Source organism: Tetrao urogallus (genome assembly GCF_951394365.1).
Source record: "Tetrao urogallus genome assembly, chromosome: 3".
Lineage (NCBI taxonomy): Eukaryota > Metazoa > Chordata > Aves > Galliformes > Phasianidae > Tetrao > Tetrao urogallus.
In genome coordinates this window covers 8,206,480-8,230,115 of record NC_136815.1, presented here as the reverse complement: position 1 = coordinate 8,230,115, position 23,636 = coordinate 8,206,480, and the positions used below count along the sequence as shown (strand labels likewise).

The 23,636-nt window shown below is 40.1% G+C and overlaps 1 protein-coding gene across 1 annotated transcript; it reads right to left on the bottom strand.

Annotated features, from left to right (window-relative positions):
* Positions 1-1,974: 1,974 nt before the first annotated feature.
* Positions 1,975-22,972, bottom strand: OC90 (otoconin 90; the record flags this gene model as incomplete). Its single annotated transcript, XM_079533996.1, has 14 exons — positions 1,975-2,276; positions 2,749-2,855; positions 3,875-4,049; positions 4,881-4,979; positions 5,371-5,520; positions 7,722-7,823; positions 10,127-10,183; positions 10,966-11,007; positions 12,722-12,850; positions 14,144-14,256; positions 18,205-18,379; positions 18,624-18,683; positions 18,888-18,956; positions 22,927-22,972. The coding sequence occupies 14 exons, from the start codon at positions 22,970-22,972 to the stop codon at positions 1,975-1,977; spliced, it is 1,626 nt and encodes a 541-aa protein (XP_079390122.1).
* Positions 22,973-23,636: the final 664 nt, after the last annotated feature.

Sequence of the window (23,636 nt, the reverse complement as noted above, 5' to 3'; positions counted from 1 at the left end):
ATCTGTAATGAATACTTTTATGACAAAGTTAAACTCTTTAAAGCAGGATTATAAAGAAGAAATTTAGACTTCTAGGGACAACCAAATCAGTGAGACAGTTTATAGCAATTCTTTTTGTTCAAAGAAATGTTAGCGAACATTTTTTGTTCCATTGGGAGGTTGTAAAGGGAGGAAATTTGGAAAACATTTAATCTCCGTAAAAATGTTTTATAGAATTTTCATTTTGCTCTTGCATATATTTTCCATTAATAAAGTCTGCTTATGCTGAGAAGACTGGAGCATTAAGTGTAAGAATTTTTAGAAGCCTCCCTAGTTCCAGGACAAGGTGACACAGGTACAATTTGGTTCTCAAATAAATAATTGATTTGTTTCTGGGTGTGTGGGAGCAAACAATCAAACATGATTTCATAGAATCATAAAATGGCTTGGGTTGGAAGGGACCTCAGAGCCCACCCAGCCCCAACCCCCTGTCAGGGCTGCCTCCCACCAGATCAGACTGCACAGGGCCCCATCCAACCTGGTCTTGAATGCTTCCAGGGTGGGGCTAAAATCCAATGGGAAAGCTTGATAGTACTTTTGTGTAAGTCTTTCATACACAGGTAATAAGGCTGCTAGCGATTTTGAACGTGGTTGTTTTTATTCAGTGGTTTCCTAGCTCTGTTGATATAGTTAAATTTTAACTATTTTAGTCCTTGTGGCAATACGCTATGATTGAAGCAATGTCTTATCAAGTACCTTATCAAGTAAAAAAGAAAATGCATGCTTCCCTTTCCCTTTATACTGTTGTTGTCTGGTAACTGGTAAATCATACAATCACCAAGGTTGGAAAAGACCTAAAAGATCATCCAGTCCAACCGTTCACCTGTTCCCAATAGCTCCCACTAAACCATGTCCCTCAACACAACATCCAGCCTTTCCTTGAACAGCCCCAGGCTCGGTGACTCCACCACCTCCCTTGGCAGTCCATTCCAGTGCCTGACCACCCTTTCTGAAAAGTAATACTTCCTAATGTCCAGCCTGAATCTCCCCTGCCGTAGCTTGAAGCCGTTCCCTCTGGTCCTATCACTCATGACATGAGAGAATATTTTGAGTGGTGAATTTGGCCAAGAAAGTCCTTGAAGCAAAACTGTAGTTGAAAGCAGGAATAAGGGGAAGAAAAATATCCCAACGTTATTCTAGCTCTGTATTAGGTACTGTGCATTAGTTTTAGTTGATCCCAGAGAGGTGGTGGATGCTGCATCCACCCTGGAGATTTTCAAGGTGAGGCTGGACAGGGCACTAAGCAACCTACTCTAGCTGTAGGTGTCCCTCCCTGTTCAGTGCAGGGGAGTTGAAACAGATTACCTTTAAGGGTCCCTTCCCTTCCAGCTCAAACAATTCTATGATTCTATAATCCTTAAATCTCTGAGAACTGGAGATAACTACATAATACATAACTTTGGGACACAAAATACTCTTTTTTTCTACCCTGACCTGTCTGACCAGCAGAAACGCTGGGTTGAAACTTTCAGTTAGGGAAGAAGGAACGCATTTCCATGTAACTACTGTAGCTTTTCTTCTGGGTGTTTCCTGCTTTGCTCTATAAAGGAAGAATGTGCTGAACGAGTTGGAGTAATTGCAGATTGATTTAATTAAAAAGCTGAAATACGTAGTCACCATTAGCAAGATCTGGTCTGAACCAATTACATGATTAACAAAAATCAATCTTTGATCAGAACAAAAATCAGAGTTTTGATCAGAAATCAAATGAAGTTGTGCAGAGTGCTGTCAGTTATTTCAGGTAATAGCTGGCCTGCGTAGGCGGTCTGCAGTGACTTCTCTATGAAAGGAAGTTATGCATCTTAACATTCACTATCTAGTCTATCGCTGGAAAAGTAAGGCAGTTGCAATTGCAGAGTGACAGAAAGGAGTAAGGTACACGAGGCTGGCTGTGAAATTCCCAGTGCCATTTCTCACACAGGTGGCCATAGCTAACTATCTGCCCCTGTGCTGCCCGCCCCTGGGCTTCCCAGGAGGACGGCGCGTCTCTCTCCATGCTCTTCTCCGCAGGGAATCTTCCTCCTCGCTGCTCTCCTCAGAGCTGGAGGTCCCGGCCCCTGGTTCTGTGCTGACTGAAGGCCATTCATAAGGGTCACCTCGACACGAGGTTTTCTCCTCTTGGCATGCTTGAGCATGTGGAAACTTAAGGCTTTCATTGAAGAAAGCAGAGGCCATGCACTCGGCTGCTGTCTGGTCACAAGCACATAGGAGTTTTTCACACAAGCTCCAACCAATACCTTAAAGAGAAATTTTAAAATGAATATTTAAGAGCAGTTACAGCTAGTGATGTGTAATTTGTCAGTGCTAGATGAGATCTTCACTAAAATTACCAATTTTTCCTTGAATTTTAGCTTCCAAATTCACCTTTAACCACTTAAATATAACTGCTGCCAAGGTGTTGAGTGCCTGGAGCTGTGGCTGGCGTTAGGTGGATTTGTGTAAATAAAAACAACAACAGCTGTTCTTTGTCTCCTGTCAAAAATGTCCGAATGCAATTCTTATCCTGACACGATCACATCAAGCACAGTGACGTAATAACCGTGATCTCAGCTAGGACAAAAACCCGGTTTAGGCGTAGCTATTGAGGACATTTTGCAATCAAATTCTGTCTCCACTCTGTAGCATGCTATAGACATGGTCGTATTCAGCATGTAATAATTTCATATGCTGAGTATGAAAAGATGAGTAATGTCTATAACTCAAACCTACATTTTGGAGTATGATCAAAGCACACAACTTCAGATTGTGAGCTTCTTTCTGCAGGACATCCAAGTTTCTTAACTTGTTCCACACAGCAGTGGTGAGAGAAGCAGCACCTAAAATAAAGAGCAGGGCTAACTGAAAAGTATTTCGTTTTCCTACATCACACAATATTCACAATTTATTTTATCCGTTTCTTTTTCAGTATCTATTACAACCGAAAATATTGCTTTTATTTCGTGGAAAAATCTTTTCCGTAAAGTCAAAAATAGCAAAAAACACCTGTATTTACTTTTGCAGTCCTTTCCTAATTCCTTGTTCATTTCTTCAAGATCTGTGAACAAACCCTCCTTTAGCAGTAGCTTGAAGTGTTCAGATATTGTTGGCTGAGAATCTGAAAACCACACATCATTACCCAGTGCACTGACTAGCTTCAATGTCTGTTTTTATCTTGCACGGGCAGTCTTACTTGTGCAAAAGTGCAGGAAAATGCTGTGTGCTGTGTACTCAGAGCCATGCTTGGACTCAATATGGCTCCAGCTGTAATGATTTCCACTCAAGGAACAATTTTGTTTGAAAATGAAATGCTTTCAGGGAGATTTCCTTGGTTTGGGTGAATTCTCTGCCTCACTCTGGGTAAGCATGCCCCACCACCTCTTTACCAGCCGTGCCCTGATGGCCCACAGTTGCAGGTCTCTGGGCTCCAGGTTGGGTGCACTGCACTCCATATGGACTCCTTCTGAATGACAGTCTGACACAAAAGTTAGTATTCTTGTTTTTATAAACCACCTTCCAAACCACCTCTTAGCCAAGATTTACTGCAACCCTTATCCTCATCTCTTTTGATATGCAGTTTTTTCTACTCTACTGGCTTCTTTCTTATTTGAAAAGTCCTCTCCAAAATACTGATGCAAGAGATCATGTCTAGTGACTTTTGAGTATTTCACATTTTATATAATTAATTGGATTATATTAAGCATGGTCTGACTATGAATACCATAGAATCATGAAATACTTTTGGTTGGAAAAGGCCCTTAAGATCATTAAGGACAACTAAGAAGCAAACACCAGGCTTGGCTGGTTGTAAGTACTCTTACTACCTACAACTAATGGCAGATTACAGAAGAGCCCACACCTGTCCAGAGCATCAATAGGATGCCCTCTTCCTTCCTTGCCACAGTAGCAACCGTAAGACTCAAATTCCTCTGGACATCTCTCGGTTAAACAGAACAACATTTCTCCCAGCTGGGGCAGCTCTCTCTTCTCTCTTCCATTTCCTCTCTCTTGTAGAAATGTTAATCGTTCACATACTATAAAGTAAAAAATAAAACAACTGTTTGACATACCATGTTCTCAACAGTTGAAGACTCTCATTATTTCTAAGTCATTGCCCCAGCCACTGACCTCCGACTTTTTATTATAGCACTAAGGAAGACAGCAAGAGAAGTGGGAGAAGATACTGAATAAAGAGAGAAATCCCTATGAAGATCTAAAATGCAAGTCAAATAGGATTGCAGACCGTATATTGCAACCCCCTTTAACCTTTCATATTTAAATATTTTTTTCAAGAATGTTCAAACCTAGCTGAGAGAAGAAATAGGAAGTCAGCAGCTTCTCTCTTAGCTAACTCAGAAGATACAGCCCAAACCTCTTGTTCTTACACACTGGACAATGATTAAGTGTGAAACAACAAAAAGTTTTTTACAAGCTTTCAAATGTTTAGTTTGATATATCTTCCACCGAGCAATAAGTTGTGCTCAGACTAAGGCATGTACATGATTTATTCATGGTTTATTCACAAAATAGTTCTAATAGAGCTTGGCTGCCATGACAGACCAATCAGTAACAGTTCTGCTTTCCTCAAAGGAAAGATTCTGGATTCTGGAGTCCTGTCTGTCACTCTCTCAGACTGGAAAGTTGAAATTTTCATGAAATCATAAAATCATAGAATGTTTGAGTTGGAAGAGACCTTTAGAGATCCTCTAGTCCAACAGGGACACCTACAGCTAGAGCAGGTTGCTCAGAGCCCTCTCCAGCCTGACCTTGAGTGTCTCCAGGGATGGGGATATCTACTGCCTCTCTGGGCAACCTGTTCCAGTACTTCACTAATTACATATCACAAGAAAATTTTTAAAAATTACCTTTTTCTGCAGGTCCTTTGGATCCCCTAACAGACAGTGACAGCTCCAGAGTTGGTCTGGGGGAAGGTGTGCCTAGGCCACCTCTTGTAGGAATTGCCTCTGGAGATTACACATGCACAGATCAGACTTGTAAAGATTAGACTTGCAAACATAGGATAAACTCTATCAGTAATGTGTCCCAGAGGGCATACTCTGAACCAAAACCAATCTTCTCGCAGTCTTCCAACATCTGTTTAGATAATGATTGGAAGTCTGTTCATTAGTGGTAAATTCAACTTCCCTAGGCAATATTTGAAACTGAACTCCCACTGCTGGTACTGAACACTCTGCATCCTAGCCAGATTTAGCCAGATTTAGCCACAATTTAGCCAGATTTAGGGAGGAAAATTTGCTGTTCTGCATGTTGGTGAGAAGCACTGAATCCCAACAGCCACGAACAGCAAGAGGGAGCACTACAAATTACAGTGGAGTTAGTGCAGGCTGTACTTGCCTTTCTCTTTTGTCCTTGCAGATGTGTCCGCAGGAATAAACTCAGTGGGGATAATTCTGACTTCTGCCGAGTTAATATCTGCCTGGAAGGAGCCTGGAGAGGTGGATATCTCTCCTGCTGGGACATCAGCTCCTCTAAATCTGTCCTTCTCTGAATCAGCAGAAAGAGGAAAGCAGAAGATATGGAGCAGTAAATATCAAGATTTTCATTTCAGATAGTAGGTCAGAGTAATATCTGGGGGCAGAACTGCTGTGAATTGATGGTCATAGAGAAAAGCCATTCAAGATGAGGATTAGGAAAGCAAAGAGCATCCGCACTGGTCATTTGTTCACATATCTTGTCTTTTAGAAGAAAATGGAGCTAGTTAAATACGACCAATGTAACTGGTAGGTGTTTTGCTCATTTTGTTTGTTTGTCCTTAAATTTATATGTCACGTACCAAGGTACAAAGCTGTGCCAAGTACTAAAAATAAGGCTGGGTGCTGATTAGTTGGCCAGACTGAGAGAGGAAGGATAAGAAGGATAAGATGTCATCATCTGAGTAAACTGCTAAAAAACACAGTGTCAGTTTACGAAAGCGTACCAAAAATAACAGCAACAGTAGGGATATTGCTTGAATGATGCAGAGCTGGGCAACTATGGGATTTACTTCTTTACAGACACAAGGAAATATCAAGGGGAAAATGAGTTGAAAAATGCGCCATTTTAAAGAAGTTCTTCATCCTAGAAACTAATTTTTTTCTTTTTTTTCCCTTTTTTTTTTTCGTTATCTGAAACTTCATCATTGGCTGGGAATGTTTGATTAATTTGGATATTGCTTTTCTTTTTTTTTTTTTTTTCTTTTTTCTGCCTTTCTCTTTTCATATAAGCTAACTTGAAAATGAAAACAGTGTTTTCAAATGGCTTCTTTTTTTTTAAATATCAATGCAAAGGATATTGCATTTAAGAAATAAAATGCTTCATTTTCAAAGGGACTGTGTGCATAGTTTCCATGTTTTGAGAGCCTATCCTTTCAAATTTCTGGAGTGAACTAATTAATTAGATTCCACTCAAATTCATTAAGTTCAATCCTCTGAAGTTCTGTTTTTGGCATGCATTGGTAATAACCTGTCTTAGCATAAGAGAATGGATAAAAAGAATGAAAGCACTGCTAAAAACAGAAGTAAGACCATGAAAGGCTGCAGGATGAATAGCAACATGCCAGTCTCACAGCTCAGCAAGGTGCATGTTTTATGTCACTCTGTTTGGCAGTGATGTATTGAAATGAAAGTGATTCTTGCCAGGTGCAGATAATATAACTGGAGTTTGGAATATTCTGCAGTTTGCTAAGAACAGATATCACAGATAATCTTCTAGCAATCATGCAGACCTCCAACACAACATGCACATTTTCTGATACATTCAAGTTAGTGGAGGAGAAGATTTCTGAGCAGAGTTTATCATAGCAATGCCTTATTTCTGGATTGAGGTGGAAAACATGAATGTTACCCAAACTGTGATCTGAGTCAAAAAATGGCTCCTTCCTTCTCTCCATATTCAGACTCGCTTCACATTTTTTGATGCATTTAATTCTTCGTAAATGATCATTTTCACATAAAGGTGTCATTGGTAATTTCAAGTCTGCTATGGTACTCCACTTGCTTTTAGCTGTAGCTACTGATGTGAATGTTCTCATAGAAATGGTAATGGCAAAAATGTGAAATAACTTTTAGCCTGGGAAAGAGTTCCATGAAATTCTGTATATTAAAGGAGGAAGTAAAATAAAAATGAACCCTTTGGGCAACAAATCCTATGAAAGTAATTTAAAGGATCAACCATCGTATCAGAAAACCTGATGGGAAGAGGTTTTCTCACATACTTGCATAAGGCGTGCAAAATGAGTGGCTGGAGGCAATGAATAGCAAATAATCCTCAAATAATATCTGTGATCTGACTCCTATCTAGCTCCAATTCCACAGCAGCCCAGTCATCACCATGCACAGAATCTTAACTGTGATGCTTTTAGATAAAGAATTGTTGTGCCAAAGGCAACGAAAAGCCCAGAACCACTGACCTTTCACTGACAGAGTGGGAGAAGACCAAGTCATACCTCATTGGTCCCTTGTGACTGCTGGACAGAAAGCAGATCATCTGGCAGTGAAGTATCTTCTGCATTTCTGCAGTGCATGTCTGGAGTGGCTTTTATGGAGAGCATTATAAAGCTTAACCAAACATCACTATTAGCCTTGCTTTTTGAAGAGGGTAATTAGGAGAAAGAAAGTGGTTGCTCAAGGATGTGCAGGTCAGCAGAACTACAGGTATTACCCAGAAATCCCAGCAATAAAGCTTAATAAACTAAAACCTGCTATCACCCGGAGTCAGGAGGGTCTGATTCACCAGCAAAAGTACATCTGGGCTCTTACCTCCAGCACTGGAAGTCCCCAGGGCCAACTCACTGGGCTCAGAGGAAGTCGCTGTTTAAGACAGAAAATGTAAACTCAGACAAGTTGGCAGCACAGGATCTTATGAGAAGTTACAGACTGATAGAATACCCCAAGTTGGAAGGGACCCATAAGGACCACCAAGATCAACTCCAAGACCTCTCAGTCACTTAACTCGAAGCCAAGAGAATAGCTTATTGAGCAGAGGAGGAAAGACCCATGTCTGCAGATTTTCCTGATTTTCTATGCACAACATTAATTGTTACAGACAGTGATGCTCAAAAACTATCCTCATTACTACATTCAGATGAGGTGCTATAAAGAAGAAACATAAATAGTCTGTCCACTTGACAGACTACAGTGAAGAGAACTAGGTGTAAAATCTTACTATTGTGCACAGAATAGATGCCATATTCCTTACAAAAACATGTGTTTGACTGTGTTGAAAGTAAAAAATGAATGGGAAGTTACCAACTGAATCCTTCCTTAATCTCTAATTTATTGCTTTACTTCATGCACTGATATTCATTTATCAGAAGCATTTTCATTAGCAGAGTGATCAGACGATCCCAAAATTCATCTCTGCATCTTTTTGTGTATTGTTAGGATGGTGTGATACAAGAAAGAATTTTTGTGCTGTCAAATGAATTTTGGAGTAGTGTCATGTTTTGGCTTAATATGTTCTCACAGCAGCCAGTGGTGAAGCTCTTGGGGTATAAATGGGGAGACAACTAATTCAATTGAAGTGGTTCTCCAAAGATTTCATGGAATCATTAAGGTTGGAAAAGACCACTAGGATCATCTGGTCCAAACATCAACCCATCACCACCAGGCCCACTAAACCACGTCCCTCAGTGCTACATCTACACATTTCTTGAACTTCTTCAGGGACGATAACTCCACCACCTTCACAGTTTATCTGGATAAGTTATCTGTGTTGCAATTTCATCTTTCTAAAATTTTGTATACTGACTTTGCTGATGATACGAAGTTGGGAGGATTGGCTGACACGCCTGAAGGCTGTGTTGCCATTCAGCAAGACCTGGATAGGCTGGAGAGCTGGGCAGAAAAAAACCTGATGAGGTTTAACAAAAGCAAGTGTAGAGTCTTGCATCTGGGGAAGAATAATTGCATGCACCGGTACAGGTTGGGGGATGAGCTGCTGGAGGGGAGCTCTGCGGAAAGGGACCTGGGTGTCCTGGTGGACGACAGGTTGGCCATGAGCCAGCAGTGTGCCCTTGTAGCCAAAAAGGCCAATGGCTTACTGGGGTGCATTAAAAAGAGCATGGCCAGCAGGTCGAGGGAGGTGATCCTCCCCCTCTACTCTGCCCTGGTGAGGCCTCATCTGGAGTACTGCGTCGAGTTCTGGGCTCCCCAGTACAAAAAAGACAAGAATCTCTTGGAAAGAGTCCAGCGGAGGGCCACGAAGATGGTGAAGGGCCTGGAGCATCTCTCCTATGAGGAAAGGCTGAGTGAACTGGGTCTGTTCAGCCTTGGGAAGAGAAGACTGAGAGGGGACCTGATCCAGGTCTATAAATATCTAAGGTGTGGGGGGCAGAATGGCGAGGCCAGACTGTTTTCAGTGGTGAGTGGAGACAGGACAAGGGAAAACGGCTGGAAACTGCAGCATAGGAAGTTCCGCACAAACGTGCGCAAGAACTTCTTTACAGTGAGGTGGCGGAGCACTGGAACAGGCTGCCCAGGGAGGTGGTGGAGTCTCCTTCTCTGGAGATGTTCAAGACCTGCCTGGATGCCTACCTGTGCGACCTGCTGTAGAGAACCTGCTTTGGCAGGGGGGTTGGACTTGATGATCTCTGGAGGTCCCTTCCAACCCCTACAATTCTGTGATTCTGTGATTCTGTGACTTTTATCCACAGACATATTTTGAGCATTATAATAAACTGTTTCTGTTCAGAGGGCACAAGTAACTGTTTTGGGGGATGTAGAAGATTAATACAGGTATGTAAATACTGCACACAACTACAGCTTCATCTCAAATAATTAAATATCTCTTTGAAAACAACAAATGTTCAATGGGCTGCCGGACTCCCCTGCCACAACTTCTCTTTCCTAGAAGGTCTGTTTTGGTGAAAAAAGGTTTTGTTCCAGAGTTCTTAGTCTCAGTCCTTGGGAAATTTTGAATAAACAGTGGTTAAGCACACGGAGCATGCAAGCTGAAGCACATTCTCATTTGGTCTTGAATTGGATCACCAAAACATATCTACTTTTATAGCAGTTTTCTTAGAAGGGCTGTAAGCAAACAGCTTGTTCTTGTATTTTATTCTTCCAGCTTTTGGGAGCTGAAAACAGCACTTCTTGCACTGTAAGTTACAAACCTTCTTCCACAGATGCTGTCACAGCCTCTGTTTTCTCAATCCCATGATGAAAGAACTCTGCAAAAAGAAAAGCATTTTTGCTCCAAAGAGAGTCATGGCTTAGGATGCTCGTAGATAGGAGCTTGGTGTAACATGGCCAGAGCAGCAGAACAAAACTTATTTCCAAATATTATCACTATTGTACTTTTCATTGGGTTTTTATATAAATATAATAAAATGTAGTAAATATTAACCTAATTATAGGTAGTTAATTTAAATATTAGAATTCTTCCTTAGCACTTACTGACCACAAATACCAAATCCTACTCAGCAATGTATACTGTAATTAATAAAAAGCCCTCAGTCTCTATCATTGTTTCAATCTAAACTAGAAAACTGATCAACAATAAGCATTCTGTAAGTATTCCTTAAGGATAAGAATTAATGTTTAGAAGTAAACTCAAATGTTTCAGCCTAAGCACTTTGCTGAAGCTGAGCTCAAAATGTCCATGCAAATAGCAAAGGACTGATCTGAAAATATTTTTAAAATGCTTTCAGTTTGTTTCTTCTTGCATTATTTCTAACTCAGATTCAGTTTCTCTTTTCAATTCCTTTGAAAAATGAGTCATTTGGCTGAAATTATCCTGAGCTTCTCAGTAATGGCTGGTCACAAAAGCAGTACTTTGGGTTATTAGTTCTTTCTCTTCCTTTCATATTTTGATATCTTGCTAAAAATTGCCTTTGCTTCTAAAAAAAAAGAAATTCGTATCTTACAAAATGCTCATGTTATTTTTCTCAATGCAGACATTCTTCTTGATTCAATATATTTCAGTCAAAAAATCAAAGAGGTAAGGACATACCCCCTGTGTGGAGTGTTGTCAGCTCTCTCTTGCTGGTTGTTTCTGAAAAGGAGAAATCTCTCTTACACACTGAAGTCTGTAGATTAAAGTCAACATTTAAACTCGATAGTACAACAAATCAAGAGTTCATTGCATTTATTCCTATTAAGGCAAAGGTTTAGGAAAATATTCAAATTCTCTCTGTAATAAAGCATCTGCCAAATTACTTTTCCTAGAAATTTATCTGACATCTTTGTTATGTTTTTTGCTTTTTTTCTACAGCTTGAACTGGACAGAACAGCTACACAGAAAGGTAATTACCTGAGCAAATGATAAATAAAAATGATTCATTCAAAGGATTTCAATATTTTCCTGAAATAAGTATTACCAGGAGCCTAATTTGGTGGAGGTATTCAGTGAGCTATGGTGGAATCTCTCTTTATCAGCTGAGGTAAAAGCAGCATGATTTTCCTGTTAGCACATAACAATTTCCCCTTTATTTGTAATGTGTTGGAGCTGCCATATCTGTATTAGACCCACCTGATCCCAGTGAAAGATTACTGGCTTACACAAAACATTTTGCTGGCACTGACACAAATTTTGCTAAGGTGATTTCTTCTCTCTTGGCCTCTTTATGAAGGGATATACACGTGCAGAGCTCTGAATTCATGTATCTGTTCTTAGCACTGAGGTGTGCCAATATCAGTGAAGGGATCAGAAAAACTAGCAGTGCTTTTTCACATTCCAGCTTTGGAGTTTGAGTCATAGAAACAGAGAGAATTGTAGGAGCTGGAAAGGACCTCTGAAAGTCATCAAGTCCAACCCCCTACTACAGCAGGTTCCCTAGGGCACGATGCACACAAAAGTGTCCGGGTGGCTTCCGAATATCTACAGAGAAGGAGATTCCACCACCTCTCTGGGCAGCCTGTGCCAGTGCTCTGTGCCCATTGCCCCTTATCCTGTCCACTGAAAAGAGCCTGGCCTCATCCATTTGAAACCTATCTTTTAGATATATATGAGTGTTGATAAGATCCCCTTTCAGCCTCCTCTTCTCCACGATGAACAGACCCAGGTCTCCCAGTTATACTCAGAAGATAAATGCTCCAGACCCCTTATCATCTCTGTGGGCTTTCTCTGTTCTCTGCCAGTTTTAAACTGAGGAGCCCATAAACGGACACAGTACACCAGATGTGGCCTCACCAGGGCAGAGTAGAGGGGGAGGATCACCTCCCTTAACCTGCTGGCCACAAACCTTTAATACACTCCAAGACACCATTGGCCTTCTTGGCCACCAGAGCACACTATGAGTGACCTCAGTAAGTTGCTAATTATCCTACGCAGCACCCAGTCACTCAGGTGCCTCCTGAAAAACAAACAAACAAACAAAAACAAATAAATCCCCATGTCTAACTGGACTTTCCCTGTTGCAGCTACATCTCTTGCCCCTTGTCCTGTTCCCATGCCCCTCCAAAAGGAGTCTGGCTTCTTCATCTCTGCACAACTCCACAAAGAAGAGGAGAACAGTGAGACACCTCTTTCAGCAGGTGCTCCAGCTCCTCACCAGCTCAGTAACTTCTCCTGGCCATGCTCCAGGACAGCAATTAGCCTGCCTTCTTCTATCTTGGTTTTCATTTGAGTAGGAGTAAGTGGAGAATAGGACAGACTGCCAGATTTAGTGCAGGAAGCTACTCAGCTACTGCTCCATTCATCTTAAATCAAACTCAATGCCAAAGGAAAACCTGGCCGGAGGGGCAGTCAGTCAGATCTGGATTGTTACCTGTAACCAGAGATGGACAGGAGGAGACATCCAGGCCATTCAGGGAAGAGTTAATATGAGCATTCCCAAAACACTCAATGGCATCTTTGTCACAGGTGCAGAGGAACTGTTCACAGGGATCCCCATTTTCTGCAAATTAAACAAAAATCCAAACAAGGTGCTATTGAAATATCTTTTTTCCCCTACTTCACTTTTCCTCCCTGTAAGATTTATGTCTTCATTAGTGCATGCATGCTTAAACCCTGATTTTTCAGGTTGAATTCATTCCAGTTTTGTAATCCCACAGAGTTTGTAATTTGACAGAGCTGGCAATGGGCTGCTAGAGCCTGGTTCTTTCTATAGAGCAGTGAGAATCTCAGAGCAGAGCTTTGCTGCGTCTGATTTTTCCATGGAAAACTTACGCCATCTGATATTGAGTGTAAAATATTCCACCTATCCCCAGGAAGTCACAGTCCACAAGCCAAGTCTTTCAGAGGATATGTTTTGCATTTTATAAAAGGAATGAGTTTCTCTACAAAAATACTCTTTTCCCACTTCAAATCCGTTTACCTTTCAGAGCTTTCAAAAATATTGATCTTTCAGAGTTCTTACACAGTTTTTCCATATTCAACATTCAATATCTATTCATTTTGCTTTCCTCTCTTATTTCAGTTTGAACAAGACATTTTCTGATTAAGTATGGAAAGAGCTAAAGAAACACTATTCAGGTTCAGATGTGCTTGAATCTTTATAGACTGACCCAGAAAGAAAAACTGGCTTCCATTTGAAACAAGAAGTGGAAATTGGGTCAGTCCTGTACTAAATCAAGCTATGAAGTTCTTGGTTTGGGGATGCTGCTCTTCTTTGCTGGCAACCCCAAGTTATGTTCTCAAGTATAGTATTTCCTGGAAGCCAACACTGGGTGAAAAGTGACATTAAAATTGACTGGGGGCACTCCACACTCGCTAAGCTCCTGTTACAACAGCAAGGTTTCTGCCTGCTAGTGATACAGTTCTACCTGAATGTATGGGACCCTGAAAACACAGAATCGAATCCCTCAAATTACACGAAAATCAAGCCTTGGAGCTTCAGAAAGTACATTACTTTTCAAGTAATTCCCCAGCATCATCTCCATTCCATTCACATGGAGATATTTCAGGCAATACTCAGTGGTCCTGCAAAGTCACAGAAGTCTGGAAACCGCATCAGGAGGCTGCCTGTTAGAGGAGCCCTGACAAGTTTCTAACTATAGGACTTCCATTCTCCTGCCAAGCTGGACCTTCATACCTCTGTGCATTCTTATTCACATTCATCCTTGAGTGGAATATTTAATTCCTCGAGAATCCACATGTGGAGGTGCTTTCTCCTTAACTTATATATGACTTAAGGTAGGTAGGCCACTAAGAACTCCAGAATTCTGTTCTTGTGACAGGTTAATCTTACCACAGGTCAGGTTTTCTGCAGAGCAGGTGACATCTGTAGAAATTTTTGATGGGTCCCATGTGCACTCCATCTCCATTGCTTCCTCATAGCATTTGCGGTGCTGAAAACAGCATCTTTAAAGCATGAAATAGCACAAAGTTCAGACAGTATGTCTTCCTTTCTGTTCAAGATCAGACTGCAATGCTTATTCCTATACAAGAATGAAAAGGTGCCAAAGGAGAAAAAGGATCCTTGTGTAGTCCACAGACAAAAGAAAGGCTGAGCATCACTTTTCTCTGAATTAGTCTGGTGGAATAATTACACTTGGATGCAAAGCTCAGTGATGACAGCAGGTCTTCAAGTCATGGGAGATCATGCTTGCATTCCACCCCTGCTGCAGAACCTGAGGGGCAAGGACCTTACAGGCAATTTCAATAAGAAATGCACTCCCACTGCCTGAACATCACCCACAGATCACTGCCAAACCAAGCCCCACAGATCAGTTCTTAGATTCAGCCCCGATATAAACTGACCCAATACAACTGTGTTAAACTGTGCTGCACCCAGCACTCTTAGACAGTAAATGTTTCTGCAGTATCTTGTGAACCGCTGTGTCTCACTGGGACTCTATAAATATATGTGGTGTTACCATAGAATCACAGTAAATGATACTTGTTCTTCCTCCTCAATGCAGCAACCAGAATGGAAAGGGGACATAATGTGTTTCTCAAGCCTGAGTAAAGCAGTGTTCTTGTGCCACAACGCTACTCAGGCAGTTAGAAACCTTGCATTGTCCTGTTGTCATGCAAACCCCAAACATCTGTATGGCTGCTTCAGATGTCGGCAGCAATGAAAATTCAAATGAAATAACGTATTCATCAATTCCCTCTTCTTTTGAGCAAGCTGTCTGTTTCCGTATTGTAGCAGAATCTGTGTGCACCAGCAGATGTAAATGAAACACCAGTAAGACATTCAATCACCATTTACTGTGTGTAAAACTGTCACATAAAGTAAGCAAGAGTTTGCTGTTAGATTTAGATTGAAACATTGTCATGTTGGTAAAATGGACTCACAACATGGGTCTGTTATTGCACTGATAGCAGTCTTGTCTCTGTCAAATGCAAAGAAAACATTACCATCCAACAAACAGTGTGTTGCCAGAACGGGTTAACTTGTGACTCATGATGTGAGGAGCTTACTGGAGGATTTTTTGTTAAGAATGTAATAAACATGTTTTATACATCAGCCACAGTCCTGCATATGCACTGCAGGCTCACTCCTAGGCTATGCAGTCACTTTCTCACTTCCTAAATTTAGCAAGTATTTAATATTTAATCACTTAATACATTAATATTTAATTGCTAAAATATTTGATTTTCCTAACAATTAAGGAAGAAGTCCAAGGCCTAACCACGATTGAACTTCTGACTCAGTGAAAAACATCAGTGATGAGGTTTGCTCAGGCAGCAAGCAGCAGATAAGAACTCGTAAATAGCATCATCCCCACAGGCAGTGTTTAAATGTGGGAAGGTGCTGTGTGAGGTGGACAGCTGATAGATGGGCCTCCTTCTTTTTAGATAGAGACACAGGTGGCTTTCATTTTATGTTTCTCTTTGTGTGTTTGATTTCCCAGGAAACATTAAAAAAAAAAATAATCCAAGAAATTCATATTCTGATAATATCTCAAAGCCCATTTTCTTGGATTTCAGTATCTCTTTGCGGTCTTGCTCCCTGTTGTAACTTGGTTGAGGTGACTGCAGAAGGGTACCAAACAAAGGTGGGAGCAAACAGCATCCAAGAGACAGGCCCTGATGGTTTCTCAGTGCTACCAGTGCTTTTTCCAGAGGTGAGGCTGAAGTTTGTAACTACAGGAAAACAATTTTAAATGTGTAACTGATGAAAGATGTCAAGTCCCACATCAATAATGCCTGAGGTTTATTTCACTACAAGCACCTGGAAACTCCTCCAGTTGGAAAATTAATCTAATACAAATGATGTAAAGTTCCTTTTTTATTAGAGTATCATTGCCACTCAACTCTTAAGGCAACTTAATCAGAAAATAATGCCCCCTTTGCAGACAGGGCATTGTAAGACATGGCTTGTCCACTAAATACGTTTCTCTCTCCCCATGGATCAAGAAGGCAGAACACTTTTAATGTGGATGTGCAAGTTAGATACTTTGGGAAATCAAGAAAGGTTTGATTTGTGGGCAAAATCTAATATCCTAAAGAAATACCTATAATGAGATGTTAATCCCTTTTCATTGAATGGCAATTGCAGTGTCAAATCCATGATTTACAAAACTGGTTTCTAAGAATGGAAATTAGTGGGGGAAAAAATGCAAAGCTGTGAGAACCAACTCTCAGAAAGGCATGTAATAGCCTCCTTTTTGGATGATCTCTTGAATGAAGACGATACCTGTGTCAGTGGCAAGGCAATCAGTCAGCATCTACTGCAAACTCCAGTGGTGTTGCCATTCTCATAGGGAAGTTTCACTATGGGACTGCTAACACCTCTGTGCTCTTTCTGTGTTTGCGCTGCCCTGCATTAAGATGAAGATGAGTGAAGCAAAAGCCTAGATGCTCAGCTCTTTGGGTACCAGTGCACTCAACTGCCTAGAGCTCTCATTTCAGAATGTCATCGTGTTCATTCAGAAAACTACTCATGAGAATTCCCATGGCTTTTTTTTCAGCAGTAGAGTTAGATCTTTATTTTCTTAGGCATCCTATACTGGAAAGTGGATGGATTAACTTCTGTCTAGCTATAGGCGCCAGCCCTTTCTGAGCCATTTCTGCCTTCATTAAAAGAATTCTCTCACTGTGTTGTTGGAAAGTATTTTTTTTTCTAATTATGACATGCGTGTGTCTTGATTGTCTTTGAATTTCTTTTCCCACCTCCTAGTGGCAAATGTGAATAGCATGAATAGCCATTTGCTTGCCCTGTCTTGCTGCTAAATATTTTTTCACTAGCCCAGTCAGAATCTGGAGCAGAATCTCTCTGAAGCCCAGGTTGAACTTTGGATATTTCTGTTCCCAGTGCATGGTAGTTGAAAGAGCCACTGAGCTACACTGATCTCCTCTGTACCCCGATGCTCCAGTTATCATCTCATGTACGTAGACATTCACAGTAAAATTTACCTAACTCTATAACCACCATTAGAAGTCATACTTAGATGTAGCCTGATTCTTTTGATGCTTAAATCAGCTCAGATGCCAACATTTCCATTAGCATCCACTATGTGCCTATCTTGCTGGTGTATTACTCAGATTCCCAATACTAGCATTTGATAAGGCTGTAAATCCATGGAGAAGCTCGGGTTGACATTCTCCTGTCTATCTTACTAACAGATCCTCAAACTTTTAGCACAGGAGTAAAATTTTGGGCTGAATAGTTCCCCAGAAGAAATAAAAATGAATGAGGTTTTGTTCATGAATTCTATTTAGAATTTAGAGACCTCCAGTAAGCAGTGCCAAGGAGATGAGTATGGCGTTTAATTACTCTATTGCATTACTGATCATTCTTCACAACCAGTTTAAGCCAGCTGTGCTACTACGATTGCACTGTTGGAATCACAGGCAGGTGCGGGAGACTATGATCATGGGAAAAAAGAAACCACTAGATGATCACATGCTGTGGGTTATGACCATTTCAACTTCATCTTTTTCCAGTACTTGTTGTAAGGGTGGTGACTGGTGCTGGGTGGCAGCCCAACAAAAAGACTATGCTCATTAGCTCAGCACAGGGCAAGGCCAACAAACTATAGATGGAGATGTTTTTTGTAGGTCATGTCAGACATTTGGGTTGCAAATGAGTGATGATTAGACAGAGCTCAGTGATGAGGGACTTGCCCTCTAAATAAATCTTCTATAATTGTAGAATTGTCCTTAAATCGTATAGGCAAGTGTTATGCTTCAGGTCATCAGAGCATTAAGGCTCTACCAGCCAGCTGAGGCAGACAGAAGATCACAGAGTAGAATCATAAATGTTAGAGAAGATCACTAAGATCATCTAGTCTAACCATCAGCTCATCATCTCCAGGCCCACTAAACCATGTCATGGATAATCTCATGGAAAAGACTTACTCATCAGCTTCATCCACAGGGAGCCCTTCCATTTCAAACCGACAAGAACAGCCATAGTCTTCAAAATCTCTGGGACAAAAGCCACTGACACACTTCATTTTGTTCACAAAGTTGAGCAAGGCAGGGAAGTTTGTGAAGATGGACTGTAGCCAGGTGAAGTGAGAACCCAGACAATCTGCAAAGAGAACAGTGAGCAAAGGTTAGCCAAGCATGGGTCACAAGTGGGTGATGTCAGTGTGAAAGCAAAGCCTAAACCAGGCAGTACAGTAACACAGGGGCACTGAACAGTGCTCAGCACTAAGCAATATTTAGCATTGTAGCAGTCTTTGAGAAACCAGCAGTCTCAACAATTCCTGTGCCATTTCAGTATGTGTAAAAGCACATTCCACAGCTGAAGTACAAGTGAAGCACATACTTACCAAAAAATAATGCAACGCTTTCCACATTTTGAAAGACTCCATTGAAGAACGTGGCATTGTCTAGATGAACAAAACAAAAATATGTTTTGAAAAAGTAGGTGACAAGAATGGCTCCCTGCTTGTCTTGCTTCTGTTGTCAAGACCCTTGGTGATGAAAATTACATGATATTTTCTAACTGCATGCTTCCCTGCAATGTTTCGGAGTATGAGTCATTCAACACTGCAATGGTATACTATAGAAAGTAAAGCTTAAAGTGTTCTTACTCAAGATTCTTTCAGGTGTGTTAAGAAGCTCTGGCAGAAATGCTGGTGGCTCCAAATCTTGGCCACCTACTTCAGCAAACAGATTTGAGAAGAAAAGAGATTTTAAAATTGAGAACAAAATAACATATACTTCATTATGATGCTTACACTGCATGCGTATTGAACACCTTCCTGCATTAGCAAGCTGATTTAGCAAAGAAATGAAACACTTACTTATTTCCATCCACACCCAGAAATTCACATCCAGAAATATTCTGATAAGTCTCATTGATTTCAACTTAATAATCAGTCTCTGTTTAACTGCTGGTGAGGATATATTAATCCTCACATTCCTTTGCTCTTCTGAACAAAACCACACACTGGGATAAATTATTAGAATCATGTAAAAATACTGTTACAAACAACTTCACCACCCCAGATGTTTCTTTTCTACTCTGTAGCCCTTTGCTTTTCAGTTGTTGGAAGTCAAGACATTTGTGCAAACCTCTCTGCACCTGCTTGCTGTCCCCCTGAAAGCTGACCTCTTCAGTTCCTCTGTCATTTTCTCTGTGCACATCCATACACAACTCCTTCCAGCTGTGACCCCAGCATTCAAATTCAGGGGAAGCCCTCGAGGTTTGGTGAATGGGGCTCAGCTTGATTCACGTCCATTGTGGAGAGGTCAGCAGCTGATTTCACTTCTCTGTAGCATTAAATACATCTCCCAGAATGTTACTCTATAGATAGTGAGATAGCTTCTGTGTTAGATACGTTTCCCTTTGCTGTTTCAACAGGACACATCAGGATTCACAGCTTAGTTTCGCCTCCACCTTTTTCAAACCTTTGCTGTTCAGTTAGTCAACAGGTTGGGCTGATAATCTATCCCCCCAAAATGATGTTTGCTAAACATAGAAAAGACAGCCATGATCATAAGAGGTGAAGCCTCAGATTAGTTTAGCTGAGTTCTCATTGCCTATGCTCTCTTCCTATGGCTATTTTTCCCTAAAGTTAGCAATCTTTTTTTTTTTTTTCCTTTTGAAGGTGCCACTTCACCATTTCCACACTTTTTTTTCTGTTTGTCACATCCTGATTTAGTGCTTGTTCTTGTCCATCCTGCATACTTTCCTTCTTCGTATCTTCTACACATTTTTAGGAGAAAATGTGTTATTTTCAATTTATTTCCACTAGACATTTTATTACAGATACTGTCAAGGGTTTTTGCTGTCTCAAGGATCTAAAGATTGAAGAAAACAAGTAAATTTGAAATCATGGCACAGCTTATCTCTCAGAATAACAGGCATTTTCTGCAAAAGACTCTGGGGAAGATCTGACAGTTATCTTGCTAATCTGCTGAATTTTCTGCAATAAACAGAGCTGTAGGAGAGGGAAGATATTTTAGATGTAAGACTTAATGTGATGCTTAGCAAAGAATTTGGGAAGATTTTTCTAAGATTTTATTACACGACCTTCTCAGGAGTTTATCACAACTATTTTGGAATGAACAAAGTATCCTTGGACATAGTCACCATGCTTCCAGAAATGCATTTATTAAGTTTGGTGGCAAAATGTAAGTATGGGGTTGTAGGAGGTAGGAAAAGGTACTTCCCCTTAATGTTATGGTCTCCCCGAATGTCTTTGCCTCAATTAAAATCTTTCAGATGAAAAGAAAACCAGCAAAAAACGTCCCTCATTCCAACAAAATGGAAGAGACAGAGAGGAAGACACTGTTTTCCTCAGAACAGAAAAGGCCTCCTGGCATCACAGAACTGGAACAAGTCTATTGAAAGCTTGACAGGCAGAAGGAATTCAAACTCAAGAAGAATAAAGTGCTGAACAAATGAATAGCATTTAATACTGTATATTTATATACGCATTAAGTCATGCTTACTAAAGAAAAGCTTCCCTTTGTTTTTTGACTTAAAGCCAGCATTTCCTCTACAGTGACAAACATCTTATCCTGAAGTCATGTTCCATTTAGTGTGTGTAGAGTTGGATTTTGAAACACTGCACACTTCCATGCCTCAAACGGAGTGTCTGCTGATGTCTATCTGTTGATCATTAGGCCGTTTCAGCAGTGTTTTGGAAAGCATGAAAATTCTGTCAACTTGAATGAAACAGAGAAAAAAGTTTATAAAGTCATGTTACAGAGATGCTGGGAGATGTGATTCTTCTAGTACCCTTCATTTGCATGTAGTTCTCAGCAAACTTAATTTGCACACACTCAATTACTCAGATATCTGAAGCTCCCCTTGAGAAACATCTCTACCACAGGGACAACTGTTCAAAAAGCATTTAGCTTTTCTAAAGCTTTCATTGCTAAAAATGGTATTTCTAGTTGTCAGAGAGTCAACATCAACGACCAGTATTTACTAACAAGATTGCTTAATTTATTTAAATTTTGATGTAGGGACAGTAAGAAAATACTTTCTGAATCAATAATTCTTTCTTATTATTTTTCTATCACGCTTTCTGGGGCCTAATGTTCCTGCCTCATTCCCTGCCTAGTCAGTAAAAGACTGTGCTACAAAAATCAGCCTTTTAAATTGCAGAACACCCTGAGAGTCAGCTTCACTCACCTTTCTCTACAACCTGCTAAATTCCTTGGCATGAGTCCTGAGGAGACTTGTGTGGTACATCGGCCCTTGGGATTTCCAGCTGTGTCAGAATTTTTTCATTATTTAGATGCAAGGGCTGTGTCTGCAATGTTGCTACGCTGAGAATGTTTTTCATAAGTGTTATCCCAACAAAGCTCATAAAAAAAATCACCACGTCTCTGATCGTTTTTGCAGTCATGTCTAATTAAAATGCCATTATATAGGGCATGAATGCAGTAATTATAATATCTGGGGAGCACAAACATTGATTGTCTCAGGAAATGTCAGAGCAAATCCAACCTATTTGATATCTTCAAGGGAAATCCCATTAACTCCTCATGTAGATAGTTGTTTGCGTGCTACTGTTTGTTTCAGTCTCAAAGTAAAGATGAGCAAAGTGGTTCCCACATAAGTCTAAATCAATAATGCTTCCCGAAGCCCCAGCTGGCCTTGGGCAGCATTTAAAATCTTTATGCTTTGACTGTGCTCAGATGGAGGAAAGCAATAAAAAAACTGTGGTGTATCCAAAAAGCTTTGGGAGAAAATGTCTTTGCTATATCAAAAAAAATCTCTGAGTATACAGATATTTCTGAGTATACTGGTTATTATCAATATATATTGCTGCCTTGGCATTCCCTATCAGTGAAGTGGGAATATGCTGATATCCTTACTGATTTCTGTCCATATGTTAGGAGATTCAATGCTCAGTTTCATTAATATAATTTCCAAATGTATCTTGTATTAGACTATTTACTGACTAGCAATGCATGTGATCCTTTATAAGAGATGAAATGGCATGGAGTAGGTCAGTGCAGAATTTTGTGTATGCCAAGATGTTCAGCTTTCTTTTCATTTCAAAAATAACCTCATGGAACAACCAGGAATGCTCTAAAAATACTTCCCTTCAATGGCACATCGTTACTCATTATGACTTCCACGCACAGTGTAGGGAAATCTGAAATGTTGCCTGCCCCTGTCACTGGATCATTGAAAGCTCATTCATCATAGGACAACTAAATGTAAACAGTTACATGCAGAAAAAAAAATAAAAAAAAGAATATATTCTAAATAAAAATTCAAAGAAAACTTTAGCTGAATGCAAGGACCTACTTAATGGTTTGGAGAATTTATATAATACACTTCTTTCATGAGTAGAATATATTTTTGCAATTTTTGGGATTCTAAGGAGCTCAGGTGATGACCAAATGCAAGCAGAAGTTAAGATGCTTTTTTTGTTTGTTTGTTTATATTTATTAGCCCCACTAAATGCTTCTTCCTTCACTACATGTCCTGAGGAAAAAAAATGTTTTATAACTGCTCCATTGTTAATTATTCTGATACATTTGAGTGCTGAACAACAAGGAAGGGGTAGGTGTGCATTTCCAGAGTTATATTTTCAAGTGCATCTACTTAAAACAGTATTTGTCATAAATGCAAAATAATCATAAAAATAAATGATGACTTACCACTGTGCAAGACCATGAACATAGACATCAGAAGAATTCCAATCATTTTTTATTTGATCAAGTGTAAGAAAAATTCACACAGCAGACTGGTGTGCCTGGTGAGTTAAGTAAAATATTGGGCAAAATGTTATGAGTGTAGGATGCCATTAAGTTAGAAAATCCTTCTCTTCTAGCCTGGCCATACATGTGCCTAATGCAGCACAGTTTTTTTCTCTTGCAAGTGCACATAATACATCAAAAATTGGTCTTATATATGCTCCACACATTATCAAACTCCTCTATGAGCCTGATTAAAAATATTAAAAATATTTACTTCAGTATTGATTTAGGTCAATAGGCTCCTCGAATTGCCATAGACAGGGCAAGTCCATTTAACAATGAAAGTTTTTTATTTTGCAATTTTCATGGCTTACTTGATCTAACAGTTGTTATAAACTAGCTAACATTCTGGAATTACTTCTACTGAATCCAGCTAGTCTACAGTTGCATGTCTTAGTTAACTTCACATCATATAAATCACTTTGTAGTCACACATTTACTCTGATAGGTCTTGATACTGATCTAAAGCATCATATATTTTCCCAATCAAATACTGTGCTGCATGGAAATCTTCAAATTTTGGATGCATTTGACATTATAAAAATGTGTGTAAGGAATTATTCTGAAGCCAAAGCTCAGTGCTAATATTCAGAGAGATTTTGAACCGCCAT